Raw genomic sequence first — 24,819 nt, 5'->3', positions numbered from 1 at the left:
TTTTGCGGGTGACAAACATGGAGAGAGAGAAGGCAGTGCTTGGGGAGGGTGGACACGGAGTAGGGGGAGTGGGTGACCGTGGCGACAGGTGTCCGGGGGGCGGGGGGACCCGTTGCTGCCACGCACCTCCAGTGTCAGTCAGGGCGCCCCTCCGCTACCACCTCCAGCCATGAAGCGGTCAGTACCTGTCACTTGCTATAGGCTACCTCGCCCCCAGACAGCGGCCAGTGTCTTCAGACGTGGTCACACTTAAGCGGAGATCATCTGTCTAGTTTTTTAACTCGCCCCACGGAGTTACTTGTTCCTGTGTTCCTAAACCCGCCTTAAGGACGTACCCAGTTCCTGTGTTCCTAAACCAGCCCTAAGGACGTACCCAGTTCCTGTGTTCCTAAACCCGCCTTAAGGACGTACCCAGTTCCTGTGTTCCTAAACCCGCCTTAAGGACGTACCCAGTTCCTGTGTTCCTAAACCCGCCTTAAGGACGTACCCAGTTCCTGTGTTCCTAAACCCGCCTTAAGGACGTACCCAGTTCCTGTGTTCCTAAACCCGCCTTAAGGACGTACCCAGTTCCTGTGTTCCTAAACCCGCCTTAAGGACGTACCCAGTTCCTGTGTTCCTAAACCCGCCTTAAGGACGCACCCAGTTCCTGTGATACCGCCTCCCTCCCTCTCCAATGCTCCCTCCCTGTTCCACGCTCCCTCCCTCCCTGTTCCACGCTCCATCCCTTCCTGTTCCCCGCTCCCTCCCCGCCTACTCCACGCTCCCTACCTTCCTGTTCCACGCTCTCTCATACAGTGGAGAGAGGTTTCCTTTCCCTTCCACACAGTGTATGCATCGCCTGTTTACTCCCCTTTACCTGCTGACATTCAAAACACTCCAAAATAACATCTCTCTGCTGACCAAAATCGTACTAGGAAAATGTGATTTTACAATGTATTATTCAAGTCAGTGTGTGTTTACGTCCGGCGTGCGCTGGCTTGTGTTTGAGTCTTGGAACCTGACGACGAACGCTTCACGACAACCATTATTTGCATCCTGTAAGTCTGCCTAGGAGCAGTTTACGAAGCCAAATGTAATACCTAGTTTAGGCAGGCTTCAGACAGGAATTATATATATATTTTTTTTAATGTAGCATATTCCGTATGTGATCCGAATTACCTACGAAAAGAATAAACCTTACTGTGCAATGCATAAATCAATGGCCAGGTGTGTGTGTGTGTGTGTGTGTACTAACCTATTTGTGCTTGCTGGGGTTGAGCTTTGGCTCTTTGGTCCCGCCTCTCAACCGTCAATCAACTGGTGTACAGATTCCTGGATAGAGCCTACTGGGCTCTATCATATCTACATTTAAAACTGTGTATGGAGTCAGCCTCCACCACATCACTGCTTAATGCATTCCATCTGTTAACTACTCTGACTCTGAAAAAAGTTCTTTCTAACGTCCCTGTGGCTCATGTGGGTACTCAGTTTCCACCTGTGTCCCCTTGTTCGCGTACCACCCGTGTTAAACAGTTTATCCTTATCTACCATGTCAATGCTTATCCTTATTTACCCTGTCAAGTCTTATCCTTATCTGCCCTGTTTATCCTCATATATCTTGCGTGCGTCGGCTTCAGGTAGGTTGCGTGCGGCATCTTCAGGTAGGTTGCGTGCGTCATCTTCAGGTAGGTTGCGTGCGTCAGCTTCAGGTAGGTTGCGTGCGGCATCTTCAGGTAGGTTGCGTGCGTCCGCTTCAGGTAGGTTGCGTGCGTCATCTTCAGGTAGGTTGCGTGCGTCAGCTTCAGGTAGGTTGCGTGCGTCATCTTCAAGTAGGTTGCGTGCGTCAGCTTCAGGTAGGTTGCGTGCGTCATCTTCAGGTAGGTTGCGTGCGTCAGCTTCAGGTAGGTTGCGTGCGTCAGCTTCAGGTAGGTTGCGTGCGTCAGCTTCAGGTAGGTTGCGTGCGGCATCTTCAGGTAGGTTGCGTGCGTCAGCTTCAGGTAGGTTGCGTGCGTCATCTTCAGGTAGGTTGCGTGCGTCAGCTTCAGGTAGGTTGCGTGCGTCAGCTTCAGGTAGGTTGCGTGCGGCATCTTCAGGTAGGTTGCGTGCGTCAGCTTCAGGTAGGTTGCGTGCGGCTTCTTCAAGTAGGTTGCGTGCGTCAGCTTCAGGTAGGTTGCGTGCGCCATCTTCAAGTAGGTTGCGTGCGTCATCTTCAGGTAGGTTGCGTGCGTCATCTTCAGGTAGGTTGCGTGCGTCATCTTCAGGTAGGTTGCGTGCGTCATCTTCAAGTAGGTTGCGTGCGTCATCTTCAGGTAGGTTGCGTGCGTCATCTTCAGGTAGGTTGCGTGCGTCATCTTCAGGTAGGTTGCGTGCGTCATCTTCAAGCAGGTTGCGTGCGTCATCTTCAGGTAGGTTGCGTGCGTCATCTTCAGGCAGGCTCCGCGCGGTGGCTGGCTGTGTTAGTGCGTGTGTGTGTGGCCACAACCCTACAGTAGACACCCACACCTGCTCCAGCAAGTATGTAGCGTGGGGGGCGAGCAGGAGGTGGCGCCACAGTCGGTCAGGGGCCGCCACAGGGTGTCTCAGGTAACGTGCTGCGGTCACCAGTTAAATTTGTCGCAGGTGCACCCAACCCCACCAGCTAATATTAACCTTAATTGTCAAAATGACACCAATTTCTGTGTAATATACGGGGGGGACATCAAGCTGCTGCTTGCCTTGCTTGGTTGTTTGCTTGCGTGACTGTCTACCCTACTGGTGAACAGGTGGCCTAGTCAGCCAAGATGGAAGACAGCTCCTGGTCGCAGTAGCTAAAGATTTTCAGGGAGTCGCTCGCTAATGGTGTGTCCGGGCCCCAGTTGACCAGGGCGGGGAGACGTATTGCCCCGCTGGCTTACACTCTACACCAGGAACCTGGAGCTGTCTTGCTTCCTGGTACTTCTTGTCTCTCTCTCCCTCCCCCCGTGGTAAGCACACTGTCAGGGTTACCATAGCAGGTACCACAACAACATTGATCGCATCAATGACTACCATTTAAGTGTGGAGGACATCACACGGAGATTGTCTTGCCTCTCCTCACTGTTCTGTCCTTATTGCTTTCACTATACTCACTGTCTTCACTATACTCACTGTCTTCACTATACTCACTGTCCTCACTGTATTTACTGTCCTCACTGACTTCACTGCCCTCATAGTCTTTACTGTTCTAATTACTGTCCTCACTGTCTTTACTATCCTCACTGTCTTTACAGTTTTCACTGTCCTCGTTAGTCTTCTGGCTTTACTGTCCTCACTGTTGTCAGTGTCCTCATTGTCTTATTACCACCACTGCCATCATTATTAACACAGTCAATATTATCAACTCTGTCTTTATTATCAATAGTGTTCTCATTATCAACACTGTTTTCGTTACGAACCCTTCGTAACCGGGTTCTTTATAAACTCTATGATCCTACTCAAGTTCAGAGAAACCTAAACTTGGTGGGAATATAGTGTAATGTTTAAAAGGTAAATGAAAAGAATAACGCTTAAAATAACCCGTTATAATTTCCCATCACCATTATAATATATACAAGTCTCTGCGAGGTCAACAAGAGGGGCGTTGCTAGCCCTTACGCTCGCCTGCTTCACGGATGACGGACACAATATGCCTCTGATGCAACCCGTCCTCGACTCAAGTCCATTACATCCAGCGGTCGACCCCACAGACGCATTCATAAATTTTAACATGCTGTTCATTCAAAACGGGAATTTTCTCAAGTATAAATAAATATTATAATATATTAGCATATTGTGCATATATAGGCATAGGTTAGGTTAGGTTAGGTGTTTAGGTTCTGTTGGCGATTATTTGTATTTGTAGTACGTGGGTGAAGCATTTATAGCGTTGTGATTCGAACAAAATTCGTCAGTGAAGCACTTGTTCCGGATATGTTCGAACGTCAGCAGTTGTGAGTCGTGTGTAAACCGCTTTTCATTCATAAACAGGGGGTTTGGCGGGTGCATGGAATCACTTTTGGATCTTTGTTTGGAGGACGGGCTGTCTGATGAGGTCTTTGATGCTCCACGTCCGTTACACACTCGCTGGGACGCTCAATCAGCAAAGTCAGCTAAGCTCAACTAGCCCCACTGGCTAGGACCTTCCAGAACCAGAATCTACACCGCCCAGCCATAGCGCTCACCTAGCCTCACTGGCTAGCACCTCCAGGAGTGAAGTCTACAGTACTCAACAGCAGCGCTCAACTAGCCCACTTGGCTAGCATCTTCAGGTTGACCCAAGTCTTCCACTGTCCCGACTTCACAGACTTCCATCCCTCGTCGGTGTTACTCGCCATCTTTCAGCCCAGCCGACTAAAAGATGGGAAACTATGATTAATGGGAGGGCCAATTGCTGTAGTTCGACACCTGCATCATAGATGGCGCCAAGGTCCGTGACAGTCTTCATTATCAATACTGTCTTATTGTCAACGCTGTCTTCATTATCAACACTGTCCTCATTATCAACATTTTCTTCATTATTACAAGTGTTCTCATTGTCAACACTGTCCTCATTATCAACATTATGGCGCCCCCTGGCTGTCTGGATTCGAATCCTTTTGATGGGAGGAATTTTCTGTTGCATATTGGCTTTGAGACCATTCAAGCAAGCTTCTTCGCACAAATGTTATTCACGAGACTCCTGCATGTGAGGTGATTTGATAGAATATTTGTGCCCAGAAAGGTCACCGAGTGCTGTTGGGAATTGGGTTAAGGGTCTTACGACTACCAATTCCTTTTAAGTCGTTGTGGCCAAGTGGTGAAAGTACTGGACACGCTAAGGTGCATGGAGCCCCTAGCTGTCTGGGTTCGAATCCTTCTGGGGCGAGTAGTTTTTTGTTATATATATATATATATATATATATATATATATATATATATATATATATATATATATATATATATATATATATATATGTCGTACCTAATAGCCAGAACGCACTTCTCTGCCTACTATGCAAGGCCCGATTTGCCTAATAAGCCAAGTTTTCATGAATTAATTGTTTTTCGAATACCTAACCTACCTAACCAAACCTAACCTAACTTTTTCGGCTACCTAACCTAACCTAACCTAAAAAGATAGGTTAGGTTAGGTTAGGTAGGGTTGGTTAGGTTTGGTCATATATCTACGTTAATTTTAACTCCAATAAAAAAAATATTGACCTCATACATAATGAAATGGGTAGCTTAATCATCTCATAAGAAAAAAAATTGAGAAAATATAATAATTCAGGAAAACTTGGCTTATTAGGCAAATCGGGCCTTGCATAGTAGGCCGAGAAGTGCGTTCTGGCTACTAGGTACGACATATATATATATATATATATATATATATATATATATATATATATATATATATATATATATATATAATATATATTTGTAGAAAAGTTAGTGATATAGAATACTGTACGTACTCATTAATAATATACATGCGGGGCGGCGAGCATGCGCCGTGCTGGTGTTGCTGGTGTCTCCGGGTGTGTTTGTGATGGCGTTACTTGGCGACCAAGTAACTCCTGGCCCTCAACACGCTCCCTGGAGAACGATCTTAACTTCTAATTAAGGTAAGCTAATTTCCTGAGCAGAATAATATATCAGGTTTCCTCGTATTATGCCTCAACTGCGTTATAAATAGCCACACACACACACACACACACACACACACACACACACACACACACACACACACACACACACACACACACACACATATATATATATATATATATATATATATATATATATATATATATATATATATATATATATATAATATAGAACTGAAAACTCCACACGTCAGAAGTGACTCGAACCCATACTGCCAGGAGCACTATGCAACTGGTGTACAGGAGACCTTAACCACTCGACCATCTGTGACCGTACAAAAGATGATGGTAGCCGAGGCTATTCCACAATTGCAACACATTAGGCTCTGCACTTGGTAATGTTTTTCTGGGTTTTCACGTGAAAATTTGGCTTGATAAATGTCCTTTGGACTTTAAACCAGTCATGTACAGGAGCTATGTGGATAACACTTTTTTGTTATTCAAGGACCGATCTCATGTTGAGAAATTTAGAGAGTATCTTAATACACAACATTGTAATATACGTTTCACTGCAGAATGTGAAAAAGATAATTCGTTGTCGTTTTTTGATGTCAAGGTAAATAATCTTAATGGTTTTAACACGAATGTATGTAGAAAACCTACTTTTACTGGGTTAGGTTTAAATTTTAATTCTTTTCTTCCCGATATTTTTAGGAAAAATGCACTTAATACTCTATTGAATAGAGCCTTTGTTTTATGTTCAAACTGGTCTAAGTTTGATAAAGAAATTAATTTCCTTGTGAATTCTTTTCTAACAATGGGTACCCTGTTCACATGATTTATACATTTGTAAGGAACTTCTTAAATAAGAAGTTCCACTCTTCTTGTAGAATTACTACAGAAGAAAGAGATATTAAATATATCAAATTGCCCTTTTATAGCACCATTAGTTTTTTTGTAAGAAGTCGATTGTGGAAACTTTTACAGCACTGTTATCCTCAGGTGGACTTTAGATTTATTTTTGTTAATACAAATACTATAGGCTCCTATTTTAAATTTAAAGACAGAGTGCCTACTCCCCTTTGCTCTAGTATCGTATATATGCTTAATTGTTCCAGCTGTAATGCTGGATACATCGGGATTTCCATTCGGAACTTTAAGATTAGGATACATGAGCGTCGAGGCGTATCATTTAGGACTGGATTACCATTATCCAAACCAGCATTTTCGGAAATTAGAAATCATTGTGATGAGTTGAATCATTTTCTGCTGGAATCCGATTTTAAATACTTGCATAAATAGTCAGTCAGATTTGAGAAAAATGGAATCCTTGTATATCAAGGAGCTGCGGCCCTTGCTAAATAATAATCTTTCAGCTGTTCAATTGTACACTGTATAACGCACAGCAGGTCTTGTACTTTGATTTATAGTTTATTCTGATGGATTTTATTTGCTTAATTCTCCCTGGGTTTGTCTCCTTTTTCATTTATTTCATGTGTCGATATTTTACACTGTTATAGTTGTTTAATTAAGACATCTAATACATTTTTTAGTATTTAATTTGATTTGTTTTATATGTTTCTATTAGGATTATATCAGGTTTCTATGATTGTTTCAGGAATGTTTTATTTTTTTATATAATGTTTCTGTAAGTGCTTATTTATTATCATTGTTGTATTAGTTTTTATTAAGCAGAAGATAATTATTAAGGATTACTCTACTTGTTCATTACACGTAAGTTCAATAGTGTTTGTTTCTATTAGTTACTTAATTATTATAATCTTTGAACTAGTTTCTATTTTTCTGTGTTTAGTATAAAGTTTAGTTCGTTTGAACACTTCAGGTGAACTTAAGTGTGTTTCGTTTTATAATCAGTGTTGTTTGATATATATATTTTTGTTCCATAAATATATATATATATATATATATATATATATATATATATATATATATATATATATATATATATATATATATATATATATATATATATATATAATTTTTTTTTTGTACCACCTCTGGTGCAAGTGTAGGGACCCAGAGCCTCGGAGAAGAAAATAATGAATACTCAGAGAAGACCTTGTGGATCCTCACTGAACACTTTGATATTTTCTTCCCCTACCACCCCTATTCTTTTAGTGTGTGTGTATATATATCTAACTTTATTTAAAATTTCATTACACAAAAAGTGTTACAACATTGGTTACATGCAATATATGACCGAAAAGGTAAGATTAGTAATTCTAACACGAATCTTCTCAATATTTCTTACGTTTTTTTTCAGTCGAGGGTAATTGAAAAATTAACTCTCCAAAATTCATTCTTTATTTTTGGTCTGACGCCTGAACGCGTTTTGTAATGCTTCTTACATTTTCAAAGATTAGCTTACACATAGCATACATAATACTTATACTCGTTTTGGGTGACGTGACAGAACTATGCCAGAACACGAATCAATGGGTATGAAAACATAAGAATGGAAGTAACTGCAGATGGCCTTTGGCCCAAACTTTCTCATGCTGCTTCTCTGTTGGTTCGGAGTCTTAAAGTGGGTACAATATAGTTGTGCATTAATTACTTCCTTTGCCCTTTTTCACCAACTTCGAGGTCGTCCACGGAACTCTCAATTCCTGCGACGGCGCTGGAACCAATCGTATTGGCGTATGCTTTTCCATTGGAGACTTTCAGCGCCGAGGAGAGGGAGGACTTGCTGCCTGGGTAACAGCTTCTCCCCCGAATCAACCTACCCTGGCTTTGCGCCCTTGTGAGGCCACTCCAGACCAGGCCGACACCAGAGCGCAACTCCATAGTCTCCTGAGACTGATGGATGCCTACTAGTTAATTGGCTGTTGATTGCTGGTGTTAACTATTTGATGTGTAGTGCTCTGCTGATGTCGAGTCTGCTGCTATCGCTGTATTTATCGATGACTTCTGTGTTGCTTGTTAAGATTTCTCTGGTGATGGTCTGGTTGTGAGAAGAGATTATATGTTGCTTGATGGAGCCCTGTTGTTTGTGCGTTGTTAATCGCCTAGAAAGAGACATTGTTGTTTTGCCTATATATGGGTTCTTTGGGGCTTACAGTCCCTAAGTGGGCATGTGAAGGCATAGACGACGTTGGTTTCTTTCAAGGCGTTCTGCTTGACGTCTGGGGAGTTCTTCATGAGCAGGTTGGCCGTTTTTCTGTTTTTGTAGTACACTGTCAATTGTATTTTCTGATTTTTGTCTGTAGGGATAACGTTCCTATTAATAATGTCTTTCAGGACACTTTCCTCCGTTTTATAAGCCGCCGAAAAGAATTTCCCATAAAACAGTCTAATAGGAGGTACAAGTGTTAGGCTAGTTGACTCTTCAGTTGACTGAAGACTAGGCACACATCATGAACACTATATAACGCCTGGACCTCTCGCGACAAGATCGTCGTGATGGTCAAATAGAAAGTAGGATTTGAAATTATTTTATATAATCCTGAAAAATAAAGATAAAACAAACCAATATTTCCTAGGCCTAGTATAGTTCATATGTACTATATTAGGCCTTAGATAGCGTGTATTAGGCCTTGGATGGTTATGTTAAGTTAGGTTTCATTAGCAACATATACAACGTTTCCGGTTTGTCCAAATTTAAGTAGTCTTAATTGTGTAGTAGTAGTCTTAATTGTGTAGTAGTAGTCTTAATTGTGTAGTAGTAGTCTTAATTGCGTAGTAGTAGTAGTTTTAATAAGGAAAGTTAGGTGAAAGTTGTTAGGTGACAGTGTTTCCGTCTTTTTCAGGATGAGGTGAGCACAGTACAGGCAGCGAGATGGGAAGCGGCAGTAGCAAGAGAAAGGAGAAGGGCCACCTGCTGGAGGCGCTACAGGAGCACAGAGACAGCATCACGTGTCTGGTGTTGTCGGAGGACGGCTCCCTCATGGTCACGGGGTCCTACGACACCACCGCCTGCATGTGGAGCACCCTAGGGGACTACACCGAGTGTCTCGGCGTCCTCACGTATGTTGCTGCTCGCACACTGTGTGGTCCTGGCCACTACTCACACAGTGTGGGGCTCCTGGCCACTACTCACACAGTGTGGGGCTCCTGGCCACTACTCACACAGTGTGGGGCTCCTGGCCACTAACATTAACTCTAGGGCCAAAATGTTAACCTTGCACCCTAACCGAGGGCTACAATATTAACCCTACATACTAATCCCACGCACACCTTTTAACCGTACACACTAACACCAGAGACCAAAATGTTAACCTTGCACATTAACTCCAGGGGTCACAATGTTACCCTCCGGTATACTCCCCCAGGGATCACAATGTTACCCTCCGGTATACTCCCCCAGGGATCACAATGTTACCCTCCGGTATACTCCCCCAGGGGTCACAATGTTACCCCTGTGGTATACTCCCCCAGGGGTCACAATGTTACCCCTGTGGTATACTCCCCCAGGGGTCACAATGTTACCACTGTGGTATACTCCCCCAGGGGCCACAATGTTACCCCCACTGTGGTATACTCCCCCAGGGGCCACAATGTTACCCTCCGGTATACTCCCCCAGGGGCCACAATGTTACCCCTGTGGTATACTCCCCCAGGGGTCACAATGTTACCCTCCGGTATACTCCCCCAGGGGCCACAATGTTACCCTCCGGTATACTCCCCCAGGGGCCACAATGTTACCCCCACTGTGGTATACTCCCCAGGGGTCACAATGTTACCCTCCGGTATACTCCCCCAGGGGCCACAATGTTACTCCTGTGGTATACTCCCCCAGGGGCCACAATGTTACCCCTGTGGTATACTCCCCCAGGGGCCACAATGTTACCCTCCGGTATACTCCCCCAGGGGCGACAATGTTACCCCCACTGTGGTATACTCCCCCAGGGGCCACAATGTTACCCCCACTGTGCTATACTCCCCCAGGGGCCACAATGTTACCCCCACTGTGGTATACTCCCCCAGGGGCCACACGGGGAGGATCATGTGCGCCGCCACCAGCAGGACCTTCGTGTTCACCGGGTCAGAGGACGCCACCGTCCGCAAGTGGGACATGTGCTCCATGGAGTGTATCTTCACCTACGTTGGTGAGTCTCGTGTGCTGGTGAAGCACTTTACCTTGGTACTGGAGAAGACAGTAGGTACTGGGGAAGACAGTAGGTACTGGTGAAGACAGTAGGTACTGGTGAAGACAGTAGGTACTGGGGAAGACAGTAGGTACTGGGGAAGACAGTAGGTACTGGGGAAGACAGTAGGTACTGGGGAAGACAGTGGGTACTGGGGAAGACAGTAGGTACTGGTGAAGACAGTAGGTGCTGGTAAAGACAGTAGGTACTGGTGAAGACAGTGGGTACTGGGGAAGACAGTAGGTACTGGGGAAGACAGTAGGTACTGGGGAAGACAGTAGGTACTGGGGAAGACAGTAGGTACTGGTGAAGACAGTAGGTACTGGTGAAGACAGTAGGCACTGGGGAAGACAGTGGGTACTGGTGAAGACAGTAGGTACTGGGGAAGACAGTAGGTACTGGTGAAGACAGTAGGTACTGGGGAAGACAGTAGGTACTGGGGAAGACAGTAGGTACTGGGGAAGACAGTGGGTACTGGGGAAGACAGTAGGTACTGGTGAAGACAGTAGGTGCTGGTAAAGACAGTAGGTACTGGTGAAGACAGTTGGTACTGGGGAAGACAGTAGGTACTGGGGAAGACAGTAGGTACTGGGGAAGACAGTAGGTACTGGGGAAGACAGTAGGTACTGGGGAAGACAGTAGGTACTGGGGAAGACAGTAGGTACTGGGGAAGACAGTAGGTACTGGGGAAGACAGTAGGTACTGGTGAAGACAGTGGGTACTGGGGAAGACAGTAGGTACTGGGGAAGACAGTAGGTACTGGGGAAGACAGTAGGTACTGGGGAAGACAGTAGGTACTAGGGAAGACAGTAGGTACTGGGGAAGACAGTAGGTACTGGGGAAGACAGTAGGTACTGGGGAAGACAGTAGGTGCTGGTGAAGACAGTAGGTGCTGGTGAAGACAGTAGGTACTGGGGAAGACAGTAGGTACTGGGGAAGACAGTGGGTACTGGGGAAGACAGTGGGTACTGGGGAAGACAGTAGGTACTGGGGAAGACAGTAGGTACTGGTGAAGACAGTAGGTGCTGGTGAAGACAGTAGGTGCTGGTGAAGACAGTGGGTACTGGTGAAGACAGTGGGTACTGGGGAAGACAGTGGGTACTGGTGAAGACAGTGGGTACTGGGGAAGACAGTAGGTACTGGGGAAGACAGTAGGTACTGGGGAAGACAGTAGGTGCTGGTGAAGACAGTAGGTGCTGGTGAAGACAGTGGGTACTGGGGAAGACAGTGGGTACTGGTGAAGACAGTGGGTACTGGGGAAGACAGTAGGTACTGGGGAAGACAGTAGGTACTGGGGAAGACAGTAGGTACTGGTGAAGACAGTGGGTACTGGTGAAGACAGTGGGTACTGGGAAGACAGTAGGTACTGGTGAAGACAGTGGGTACTGGGGAAGACAGTGGGTACTGGGGAAGACAGTAGGTACTGGGGAAGACAGTAGGTACTGGGGAAGACAGTAGGTACTGGGGAAGACAGTGGGTACTGGTGAAGACAGTGGGTACTGGTGAAGACAGTAGGTACTGGGGAAGACAGTAGGTACTGGGGAAGACAGTAGGTACTGGGGAAGACAGTGGGTACTGGTGAAGACAGTAGGTACTGGGGAAGACAGTGGGTGCTGGGGAAGACAGTGGGTACTGGTGAAGACAGTAGGTACTGGGGAAGACAGTGGGTACTGGGGAAGACAGTGGGTGCTGTGGAAGACAGTGGGTACTGGTGAAGACAGTAGGTACTGGGGAAGACAGTAGGTACTGGGGAAGACAGTGGGTACTGGTGAAGACAGTAGGTGCTGAGGAAGACAGTGGGTACTGGTGAAGACAGTAGGTGCTGAGGAAGACAGTGGGTACTGGTGAAGACAGTAGGTGCTGAGGAAGACAGTGGGTACTGGGGAAGACAGTAGGTGCTGAGGAAGACAGTGGGTACTGGGGAAGACAGTGGGTACCGGTGAAGACAGTGGGTGCTGGTGAAGACAGTGTACACCTCCTCCCACAGGTCACATGCAGCAGGTGCACCGAATCATCTGTGCTGGTGACTTCCTCTTCAGCACCTCCTACGACAAGACGGCCAAGGTGTGGTTCCTGGCCGCCGACAGCAACTGTTCCCAAGAAGAGGCCTGCATCCGCACCTTTGAGGTGAGACACGACACCCTCCGCCCCACCTCCCGGACCTACCACCAGCTTCCTGGTCTCGCTCATCACACCCCAGGGCCCCATTCCTTCTGTAGTTCCCCACTCCCACTTCCCTCACCACTCCCAGCACCCTCTTCCCTCACCACTCCCCAGCACCCTCTTCCCTCACCACTCCCTAGGACCCTCTTCCACCTCTCATCATCCTCTTCCCATGCTCGCTCCCGCACTCCCCCAGCAGCAGATGGATGTGTGGGCTGCTTGTTTGTGGTATGCGGTTCGAAGCTCCGATGGTCCAAGTGAATGAAGTCTATGCAATAATAGAATGTCAGTCTGTCTGTACATTTGCATGTGCATGTGGTCAAAGTCGTGAGCCACATTTAGACTCCCACCATACATCAGGACGATGTTAAGAACTGCTCGCCAGCTGCACAGTTAAATATTTTAAAAATAAAATTTTCAAATTTATATTTTTTGCTTACGGTAATATGTACCATTATTCACTGATATCGGGAAAATTAACAAAAGTTTACTGCTGTTGATAATTTGCCTGTACTATCAGATAATAAACTATTCTTCCACAGTTTCAAATGTTTTTCAAGCCACAGTTCTGCATCAGAGTAAGGGGTAACTATTAATTGTTTAGTATTTCTCGTCTCTGAGCTCCTCTCCCTGGCGACCACCAGTACATCAGACAATTACATCTATACTATATGAGCGAATATCTCTTGTCTGTCTGTCTAAGCCAATGCCAAAATGTCTGGACTTCACCTGCTGATTGTTACTGGAGAGTACAAACCTGGATATATATATGGGGCTGTCAAGACCCACAACCTGAAAACCCACTTCGATCATTTAACCTGTCCTCCTACAACGTCGCTTTTCGCTCGTATGCATTACTAAGGCCTAAAATTGTCGTACTAGAAAATGAAAGCGGCTCGCGAAAGTGACGTACTGTCCCGTTTTCTGTTTTGGGTCCTCTGGCTTGGTCTGGTAGGTTTGGAGAGGACACTTTAAATTTTCCGTTTTATTGACGTTATGAAACCTTAGGAGAGCGGGCTGCATCATCAGCCACATACCTATACGCCCAAGTACAGACTGGCTAAGTGACTCAACTCGTTATCAACTCCAAACATTCCACAAGCCTTAAGGCTCCAAAGGAGTTTGTTGACTTACTGCAAGGAGTCGCAGGCATCAGGAGTAAGAGCGGCTCTTAATGTAGGGTCGCTGTTCACCAATGTGCTCGTGGATGAGATAATTACAATGATGATAGACATATTTTATGGATATCCAATCAAACCAATCATCTCATCTCAAGATATCCAGCTTGTACGCCCCTTGACATCCCAGAAGGCACACTCGGGAAGCTACTAGAAGCATGTACCTAGAGGCACCCTCCCTGAGCCCTGATGGGTGCATGTATAAACAAGTAATCGGCGTTGCTATCGGGGGCCCCCCTCGGAGGGGGTGGGGGTCCCCCCCTTGGTGTCGTATTTGCTAATTTTTACATTGGTATCGTCGAACATAACGTCCTTGTTGACATGGGCCTAAAACTTGTGTATACTGTAGATATGTAGACGATACATTCCTTCAGCACTACCTGATATTAAGCACTTGCTGCTGCTGCTTAAGGATGCATTCGAACAAAGTTCAGTGCTAAAGATCACTTACGAGATTGAGAGTGGAGGAAGACTACCTTTCCTAGATGTAATGGTCTCGGAAAGGAATGCGGGCGTTAACACTGCAGTCTGCACTAAGGGAACTAACTTGGGAATGTACCGTAATGCTGAGAGTGAGAGCCCTGATAGATACAAGCAGAGTGTAGTCAAAGTTTGTCACCGGCGCCATCTCATACAGCTCCAGATGGAAGCAGGTTGACGAGGAACTCAGTAGAGTAAGGCAGGTCCTGATCAATAATGGATACTCTAATGGATGCCTCGATATACTTATCAACATGAAGGGGAGCTGCCATGTGACTTCAGATACAACAGACAACAGCACATCATCGGCCACCGCTATTAAAACACTCTACAGGAACTTCACGGCCCACAAGACAAAAGAGAGGGTCCTGGAAAACATTGATAGACATGTGACCCCTACTGACACCAACCTGAAGATTAAACTAATAATATACTATAAGAGCTAGAAGACTGCCAACTTTATCATGAAGAACTCTCCTGACACGAAACAAACCCCATGAAAGAAAAAAATGTTGCCTATGCCTTCACATGCCCACTTGGGGACTGTCATTCCCAACGAATTTAATATGATAACAGCTTCCCTTTCAAGGCGCCTAACAATACACATGCAGCAAGGACCTATAAGAGAACATATAATATCTATAATTAACCAGACCATCACCAGAGATATACTCACAAACAACACCAATATAATCGACAGATACAGCGACATCAAAAGACCGGACATCGGCGAGGTATTACACATCAAGCAAACCAAGCCACGCTTCAGTAGCCAACTACACCACATTACACTCTGCCAACGTCCAGAACACGACGGAACACACAGCATACTGCACTAGCCATCATGTAAACACTAGAGTGACAAGATTCAATGGACCTGTAAGTGAAGTGCTTCTTCATCTCATCCCTGTCACCTAACTACCTTTACCTCATCACATTTACCTCATCATCTTCATCTCATCACATTCACCTCGTCGCCGTCACTTCATCCTGTGGTACATTTAATGCATCATGACAATTTGAAATCATTTCAACTCTGCCTTTGACAAGGTTAACAAGAATTAACGGAACGCCTCTTAGCGTTAAGCTAAATAAAATGATTTTGAAGAGTTAATTTTTCAACTTTCGTCTCAAGTGAAGAAAAATGTAAGGAAAATAGAGAAGACTCGCGCTAGAATCATTGATCTCACCCTTTCTGTCACGTTCAATATATATGCCTACAGCAAAGACTGCTACCAAAATATACTAATATAAATATATTTAACAGTGAAATGACAATGACGTGATATATCAATATAAATCATTTTGAAGCAATGGAGTGACTCGGACTCGCGACCTGGTGATTACCCGACGCCTGCCTTAACCGCTCTGCCACGGTGGTACGGAAGTTGACTAAACAAGAACTCTACAGAGTTGGCTGGGAGGTTCTGGACCCCGAACCAGAGCCTCATGCATGCATTAATATTATTTTTATTAACATATTTACATAGCCTTCCCGGTTTGGTGCCTTCTTTTGATAATTACTTACTTACTTACTTTATTGACATATTTGTGATTCATTGCGATTTGACAATTGCAAAAATTGCAAATGCAGAATTGTGATTCATTGCAATCTGACTGGGGCATAACATGCCCCAGTCATAAGACCCTTCTGAAGATGTATTATTAAATACGAAAGTACTTACGGAAATTCCTGTTTCACTTCTCCCTCCGTGGTCTGACACTGTCATATATATATATATATATATATATATATATATATATATATATATATATATATATATATATATATATAAAATATGTGGGCAAGTGTTGAGAGACGGGTCTCCCACAGGGCCACAGCAAGGCCGTCTACCCCATCCTCTTCATCCCCGGGCAGGACACCGGCGGCCTCAACGAGGAGGGCCTCAATATCAACCCCGCTGACCTCGTCATCACCGGCAGCACTGACGCCACTGCTCGTTCCTGGTCCCTTGACCTCGGCGTCTGTATTAAGGTCAGGAGAACTCTGTCAAGGCCAGGAGGGCTCTGTGAGAGGTCAGGAAGGCTCTGTGTGGGGTCTGGGATCAGGAGGGCTCTGTGTGGGGTCAGGAGGGCTCTGTGTGGGGTCTGAGATCAGGAGGGCTCTGTGTGGGGTCTGAGATCAGGAGGGCTCTGTGTGGGGTCTGAGATCAGGAGGGCTCTGTGTGGGGTCTGAGATCAGGAGGGCTCTGTGTGGGGTCTGAGATCAGGAGGGCTCTGTGAGGGTCATGTGTGCAGTGTGAGAGTTAGGAACAATTATGAGTGAGTTTGGAGGGCACTGTGAGAGCGGTGATGAGTCCAATGTCAGGGGTCTGGAGGGTAGAGTGAATCAGAAGAATAATATGAACGTCATGTGGTCAGTGTGGGTGGTTAGGAGGGCTGCAGTACGATGGTCAGGAGGGCAATATGAGGGGTCAGATAGACGTGTTTTTGTCAGCTGAAGTAAGATAGCAAGGGAATCAAAGGATCAGTAGCAAGTGATATGAATTACAGGTTCATACAGGCTAACGTACACTGGCCCTGCAGGTCCAGCTCACACTCACAACCTTCTCTCCCTCAGACCTTCAGTAAACACACTGGGCCCATATCGTGCATGGACACGGGCTCTCAAGGCAAGCTGCTCTACACCGGCAGTAACGACAGTACCATCAGGGTGTGGGACATCTCCAGCGGCAGGTGTCTCAAGGTAGGACTCTACAATGTGTGGGACATTAAGGTAGGACTGTACCATCAGTGTGGGACATTAAGGTAGGACTGTACCATCAGTGTGGGACATTAAGGTAGGACTGTACCATCAGTGTGGGACATTAAGGTAGGACTGTACCATCAGTGTGGAACATTAAGGTAGGACTGTACCATCAGTGTGGAACATTAAGGTAGGACTGTACCATCAGTGTGGGACATTAAGGTAGGACTGTACCATCAGTGTGGAACATTAAGGTAGGACTGTACCATCAATGTGGAACATTAAGGTAGGACTGTACCATCAGTGTGGACATTAAGGTAGGACTGTAGCATCAGTGTGGGACATTAAGGTAGGACTGTAGCATCAGTGTGGAACATTAAGGTAGGACTGTACCATCAGTGTGGGACATTAAGGTAGGACTGTACCATCAGTGTAGAACATTAAGGTAGGACTGTACTATCAGTGTGGGACATTAAGGTAGGACTGTACCATCAGTGTGGTACATTAAGGTAGGACTGTACCATCAGTGTGGAACATTAAGGTAGGACTGTACCATCAGTGTGGAACATTAAGGTAGGACTGTACTATCAGTGTGGGACATTAAGGTAGGACTGTACCATCAGTGTGGAACATTAAGGTAGGACTGTACCATCAGTGTGGAACATTAAGGTAGGACTGTGCAAGTAGAAGAAATGACGACGGAACGGCGCCGTTTTAGATTTTAGCAAATTCGTCGTTTCAGGTCATCAAAATTATGGTGAAGGGATACTTAAAGGTTTAAGGCGCCGTTCTGTCGTCACCATTCAAAGGGTCCCTCTCAGGTCAGGTCAGAGTATTAGTTCTGCTCTCATAAAAATTTGCGTTAATCTAAATAAGGACAGAGTTGTAATTTTTGTGTCGTCTCATTTCAGGGTCTGTCTTGTGTCTGGCACTGTCGGACGTTAATTCTTGGGTCCGCCTCTAGATGTTATGCGTTATAATTTCGTTATTAATTGTTCAAATAAAATAAAATTTTAAGCAATCTTATTTTGGACGGAGTATGAGGAAAGAAGCTAGTTCATGATCTCCGCTTCTAGCTTTAGGACCCAGTTCATCTTAGTATTTTCTAAGTAGTTACCTAGACAAACATACCCTGTGGATGAGTTAGGGTCAGTGGTAACTTAGACAAGCATAGCCTGAGGATAAGTTAGGGTCAGTTTCGACTTAAACTGTGTGCGAATCGCATAACTCTAATTGCTTTACTCACCGCAAATTCAAATCATTGCCATTAGAACTTAAACACTTTACATAACCTACCCTAGGCCTAACTTTAGACAAAATTATATTATACATTAATTCTAACTTATATTCAAGAAAAAATATCTTTTCAGATCACACGATAAAAATATGTGTGTGGGGTGGGATTTTAATAACTTTGTAACAGAGGTGGTGGCGTTGCAGGTGCTGACGGAGCACAAGGACTCCGTGACGTGCCTGAAGGTGGTGAACCGGCTGCTGTACAGCGGGAGTCAGGACTCCAAGGTGAAGTGCTGGGTGCGGGAGGTGGGCGACTGCACCCGTACCTACAAGACCAACAGGAACCAGGGCAGCGTCACCTGCATCAAACTCCACAGAGGCATCCGTATGTCTTCCCACCCTTGTCGCCTCTACATTCATTATACATGCATTTATTTGGTTGAAATCAAATCGATACATAAGCATGTATAATTGAGTAAACTGGAATGACGTCAATATGCAATTGAACGCTTAAATTCCTAATGACTTTGCCGAGATGTATAATTTAACTTAAACCTGAATCCGATGAATTGCAATTAAATTACGTAAAAGTGATGCCAAGATACTAGTAATTCCGTTGGTTGCAGGAGGTGTTCTATCACTGTTTCTGTTCGCTGTCTCTTCCTCTGTAACCATCTCCTCCTCTCTTTCAATGTCTACCCAATCCCCATCTCTATGTATCTCCCCCTGTATACATGATATACATGTGACTGTAACCTTACACAGCACCATGGCTGGGGAGCAGAGGCAGGTCATAGAAACACACAGCATGTTGGGGAGACTGAAGGATAACACAGCATGTTGGGGAGACTGAAGGATGATAACACAGCTTGTTGGGGAGACTGAAGGATGATAACGCAGCATGTTGATGACTGGCTATTTTAGTCTATTCAGAGACCTGCTGAACAATATTTTATTTACAATCGAAGGTGGCGGGGGCCACATGGAGGATGACATGGAAGCGTGCAAAGAATTTCCAGGAAATCTTTAAGCTGGAATCTGGTCTGCTTCTGAAGCTATGACCCCTCGTAGAATGGACATTCCCACTTGAATAATTCACTGAAATCCTAGTGAGACGAGAAAAAGTAAGGAAGCAACTACAGGAATTGAATGCGATAAAAGCTATTGGACCAAGTATGATTGTATATTTATATACCACGACCTTGTATATTAAAAGAGGCACCGGAAGCACTGCATAGTTCCTTTGTTATATATTATATAATCCCACTCAAAGAAAAGGAGAGGTTCTAGACACTTGTAAAATAGCTAATATGCAAGAAAGGCTGGCGACTAAAAACCACTAAACAAGGATCTCGGAGAGAAACAAGGAATAAGGGAAAGAGACTTCTGGAACATGCTGGCACAACAAAATAGACAAGCTAAATTTCGTCTTCAAACAGGAGAGAGGGAAGAGCATATCGTTTATTCCTCGACTGAAGAAAGTATTTGATACAGTCCAACAAAAGGGACTCCTCAGACTGGAGGAGTGTCGTATATTGGGTGAGAGGGAGAGTACCTGTCAGGAAGGCAGCAAAGGGTTACAGTGATAGCAGAGATGAGTAAAAAGAGATTACGAGCGACACAAGGGGCCTATAATAGTAATTAAATTTTAGACGATGCAAAACTGAGAAGAGTCAGGACAGAGAGACTGTGGCGCCCTGTATACTGGACACACTATCCTGTATACAGAAGTATGCGTGTGTGTGTACTCACTTAGTTGTGTTTGCGGGGGTTGAGCTCTGACTCTGTGTCTGGGGTGGGCTGTGGGGGAGGGGGATTCGAGGGGGGTAACATCGCCAGTACCCCCGTGTAGGGTTACGGAGAACAAGAAGCAGTGGGCTGGGTGGTGGTAATCAGTCAGCCAGACCAGTGCTGACCCAGAACGGTGTCGTCCGCAGTGTTCGCTGGCTACACCGACAACGCTGCTAGGGCCTTTGACGCCAAGAGTGGCACCCTGAAGCGGATCTTTCAGGGTCACATCGATACTGTCAACTGCCTGGCCGTCTTGGGCACCAAACTCTACACGGCTGGCTCCGACGGCGCCATAATGGTCTGGGACGCCTCCAAGATCAGGTAAGATACAGCAGCAGCAATCCACCATCCTATCCAGAGCTGAGGTCTCCTCTGGACCTGTACACGCAGTGGGATAGGCACTGGCACCTCTCGTTAAGGCTATGGTGTCCTCTGGTTAAACTCTCGCATTTTCTATACACACAACTGTTAGTTTCTGCTCGAGTTCTCTGTGTAAACATTGAATATGGTGAGGATGCCTGGGGTGTGTTAGTGGCGGGGGTCACGTCAACAGGTATACCTGGGGTGTGTTAGTGGCGGGGGTCACGTCAACAGGTATACCTGGGGTGTGGTGTTAATGGATCTTTTTAATAGAACTTAATGGATCTTATTTGGATCTTATTTTTTTTTAATTTCCACAAATAGAGCAGTTGTCATGTGCGCCGTTGTTGTTGCTTTTAGTTATTACACGTGTTGGCCTTGCCTAGCGTTGCATGTGTTGGTAGCAGGTGTTGCACATACCCACGCACAGTGGGCCTCCAGTTGCATGTGCCCTGATATATATTGCTACAATAATAAGAACGTGAGTTGCGTAGTTTTTATGTTTTTTAAAAGCTGAAGTTTTCATAATCTTGTCAATCAAAGAGGCTTTTAATTTTTTCTTTCGGTAATGGTGGTTTATTTCGGCACTCGCGTCTACTAAATATTATTTGCTTTTTAATTGTGTTATTTTATTCTCTGTAGAATTCAACATTACAATTATGGTCATGTGGGAAGTTGTAGATAAAATAGTGAGTATGCAAGAGTTGGGTTAGTACCTAACACCTAGGAAGGAGCTCCTAATCTGTTAGAAAGCAGCTAACATTTAGGAGGCAGCTGCTCACCTGAGTTAGAAAGCACCTAGGAGGCAGCTGCTCACCTGAGTTAGAAAGCACCTAGGAGGCAGCTGCTCACCTGAGTTAGGAAGCACCTAGGAGGCAGCTGCTCACCTGAGTTAGGAAGCACCTAGGAGGCAGCTGCTCACCTGAGTTAGGAAGCACCTAGGAGGCAGCTGCTCACCTGAGTTAGGAAGCACCTAGGAGGCAGCTGCTCACCTGAGTTAGGAAGCACCTAGGAGGCAGCTGCTCACCTGAGTTAGGAAGCACCTAGGAGGCAGCTGCTCACCTGAGTTAGGAAGCACCTAGGAGGCAGCTGCTCACCTGAGTTAGGAAGCACCTAGGAGGCAGCTGCTCACCTGAGTTAGGAAGCACCTAGGAGGAAGCTGCTCACTTGACCTGCGGGGAAGATGGAGCCAACGTCGTCCTGCGCCTAAACCTCTCATTTTTGCCTCCTCAGCTGACGTGGTAGTGAAGGGCCCGGGACTGGCTGTCGTGTACGGTGCCATCCAGTGTTGCAGTGTGTGTGTTCTATGTCTAGCCACAAGGCCACTGCTGCCTCATTTCTGTAGTATATTATGGGGGGGTCCTTCTCCTTAATCACTCCACACATTATTTATATCGTACTTTTAGGTTCGTTTGACGTTGATCCAAAGTGACATTAAAGCCTCTTTAATGCAATTGTTGTGTGTGTGTTAAGATGTGACCCAGATCTGATCTATGCCTGGCAGTTGGCACTCTTCATTAAATGTAAACTTCATCATACTCAATTTAATGTCAAAATGAACAAATCTGCAAAACCCAGTATTGATGTTGAGCAGAGCCTGGAGCCTCCCTCTGTCTTACAGTACAGACGAGGAGATGTTCCACTTGTCTGCCGCCACAACCACAGTCAAACGATCATCGGTGAGCCCCATGCTAGGGGAGATGCGGTAAGTCGCCTCTCACCATGTGCTGGTAAGTCAGCTCGGACCCCACTCACCAAGCATTTACGAGGCCATTTGCGAGATATGAAAAGTCGTATCTCGATTGCGGTGCCTCAGTCGGACTTTCCTGGAGAGTTTACAAGCTCAGAAGAGCTAAGTCGTGTTCTACCCAAGACTGGCATGGAGGACTTGGTAGTGGCTCACGGCTGATAAACACTTGGGCAAGCAGCGAGGAAGCGGCCGTGGTGGAGATACGAGCAACAAGTCTCGCAAGTGGACGGGTAGGTGGTCTGTGAGTTCGGGCCGGAAGCAGTAGAGACGTTGCAGCGCCGTGTGTGTACTGAGCCCACATCACCACACCAGTTAACGTCTACATACTTCCCTGTTGACCATCACTCAGCAGGTCAACCGCATGTGTTGCATTAAGCTGTGTTCTGACATGTAGCCTCACTTGTAGTCTAGTTCGCTTATGCAGATGGATGAAGAACTCCAATTTGTTGACAATGATCTCAGTTACGTATAAATTATGTATAGCAATCTGGGTCACACGAGTAAAAAGTAAAAAAGAAAATACCTTCATGTTTCTATGGCGTTTACATTTTGGAATAAAAACTCAACAATATTTCACATTTGGCGAGCAAATAATCTTTTTATCTTTTTTCATTGCAGCGATGAATCGTCGACCACCGACGACTCCGAGGACGAGTTCCACAAAGTTGACTTGAACTTTGACCTTGAGCAATACTTGGCCGACGACGTCGATCCGACCAGCCGACCTGATGAGTGATCATAGCAAACTGGTAGAATAGTCGACGGCCAAGTGTACCCGACCTGAAGAGCTCGAACGAGGAACTAATACAATGTAAACCATTACAACGGACACGATGTAATGGTTTACATGACAGTCCCAAGGCACGGAACCCGTGGCCGAGCACAGAGCCATCTACACTATACAGACAAGTAACCATTACATCATGAAATAAACAGTTTAAATGAAGGTTTATGTGTCTTAGTTTTAATAACTTTATTTGGGAGAAAACAAAACACTGGAATTCGTGTAAGCCAAGCTGTGTTAGCGCTAACTTCCAATACCACAGAAATTTCAAATGACAAATATTTATTAAGCTTTGCGTGTTAACATAGAGTGACTCCATGTCTCACGTTTACTAGAGGAGACCCGGGCCAGCCTTTCTATAAGGTCTGAGAAGTGTCAAGACTAGTTAATTCCTGCGTGTATCTGCTGGTGTTGAGTGACCAAGGTGGTGTGTCTGCTGGTGCTGAGTGGCCAAGGTGGTGTGTCTGCTGGCGCTGAGTGACCAAGGTGGTGTGTCTGCTGGTGCTGAGTGACCAAGGTGTGTCTGCTGGTGTTGAGTGACCAAGGTGTGTCTGCTGGTGTTGAGTGACCAAGGTGGTGTGTCTGCTGGTGCTGAGTGACCAAGGTGGTGTGTCTGCTGGTGCTGAGTGACTAAGGTGTGTCTGCTGGTGCTGAGTGACCAAGGTGTGTCTGCTGGTGCTGAGTGACCAAGGTGTGTCTGCTGGTGCTGAGTGACCAAGGTGTGTCTGCTGGTGCTGAGTGACCAAGGTGTGTCTGCTGGTGCTGAGTGACCAAGGTGTGTCTCCTGGTGCTGAGTGACCAAGGTGTGTCTGCTGGTGCTGAATGACCAAGGTGTGTCTGCTGGTGCTGAGTGACCAAGCTGTGTCTGCTGGCGTTGAGTGACCAAGGTGTGTCTGCTGGTGTTGAGTGACCAAGGTGTGTCTGCTGGCGTTGAGTGACCAAGGTGTGTCTGCTGGCGTTGAGTGACCAAGGTGTGTCTGCTGACGTTGGGTGACCAAGGTGTGTCTGCTGGTGCTGAGTGACCAAGGTGGTGTATCTGCTGGTGCTGAGTGACCAAGGTGTGTCTGCTGGTGCTGAGTGACCAAGGTGTGTCTGCTGGTGTTCCGTGACCAAGGTGTGTCTGCTGGTGCTGAGTGACCAAGGTGTGTCTGCTGGTGCTGAGTGACCAAGGTGTGTCTGCTGGTGCTGAGTGACCAAGGTGGTGTATCTGCTGGTGCTGAGTGACCAAGGTGTGTCTGCTGGTGCTGAGTGACCAAGGTGTGTCTGCTGGTGTTCCGTGACCAAGGTGTGTCTGCTGGTGCTGAGTGACCAAGGTGTGTCTGCTGGTGTTCCGTGACCAAGGTGTGTCTGCTGGTGTTCCGTGACCAAGGTGTGTCTGCTGGTGTTCCGTGACCAAGGTGGTGTGTCTGCTGGCGTTGAGTGACCAAGGTGTGTCTGCTGGTGCTGAGTGACCAAGGTGTGTCTGCTGGTGCTGAGTGACCAAGGTGTGTCTGCTGGTGCTGAGTGACCAAGGTGTGTCTGCTGGTGCTGAGTGACCAAGGTGGTGTGTCTGCTGGTGCTGAGTGACCAAGGTGTGTCTGCTGGTGCTGAGTGACCAAGGTGTGTCTGCTGGTGCTGAGTGACCAAGGTGTGTCTGCTGGTGCTGAGTGACCAAGGTGTGTCTGCTGGTGCTGAGTGACCAAGGTGGTGTGTCTGCTGGTG

At 46.0% G+C, this 24,819-nt stretch overlaps 1 protein-coding gene across 4 annotated transcripts; it reads left to right on the top strand.

Annotated features, from left to right (window-relative positions):
- The first annotated feature begins 72 nt into the window (after window positions 1–72).
- LOC123754367 (WD repeat-containing protein 86) lies at window positions 73–23,280 on the top strand. 4 transcript variants are annotated; one of them, XM_045736719.2, is made up of 10 exons: window positions 73–177; window positions 9,332–9,548; window positions 10,509–10,630; window positions 12,657–12,796; window positions 16,325–16,486; window positions 17,072–17,197; window positions 18,638–18,818; window positions 20,371–20,545; window positions 22,206–22,289; window positions 22,953–23,280. In XM_045736719.2, the coding sequence occupies exons 2-10, from the start codon at window positions 9,361–9,363 to the stop codon at window positions 23,068–23,070; spliced, it is 1,296 nt and encodes a 431-aa protein (XP_045592675.1). In that variant the 5' UTR covers window positions 73–177; window positions 9,332–9,360; the 3' UTR covers window positions 23,071–23,280. The 4 variants fall into 4 exon arrangements, with proteins under 4 accessions (XP_045592675.1, XP_045592674.1, XP_045592676.1 ...); XM_045736718.2 differs by lacking the exon at window positions 73–177 and adding an exon at window positions 2,429–2,562; XM_069326330.1 differs by lacking the exon at window positions 73–177 and adding an exon at window positions 2,802–2,942.
- The last annotated feature ends 1,539 nt before the right edge of the window (window positions 23,281–24,819 follow it).

This window comes from Procambarus clarkii, chromosome 18 (genome assembly GCF_040958095.1).
Source record: "Procambarus clarkii isolate CNS0578487 chromosome 18, FALCON_Pclarkii_2.0, whole genome shotgun sequence".
NCBI classification, from domain to species: Eukaryota; Metazoa; Arthropoda; class Malacostraca; order Decapoda; family Cambaridae; genus Procambarus; species Procambarus clarkii.
The sequence above is the reverse complement of the archived record's forward strand: the minus strand, read 5'-3'. Positions and strand labels throughout refer to the sequence as shown.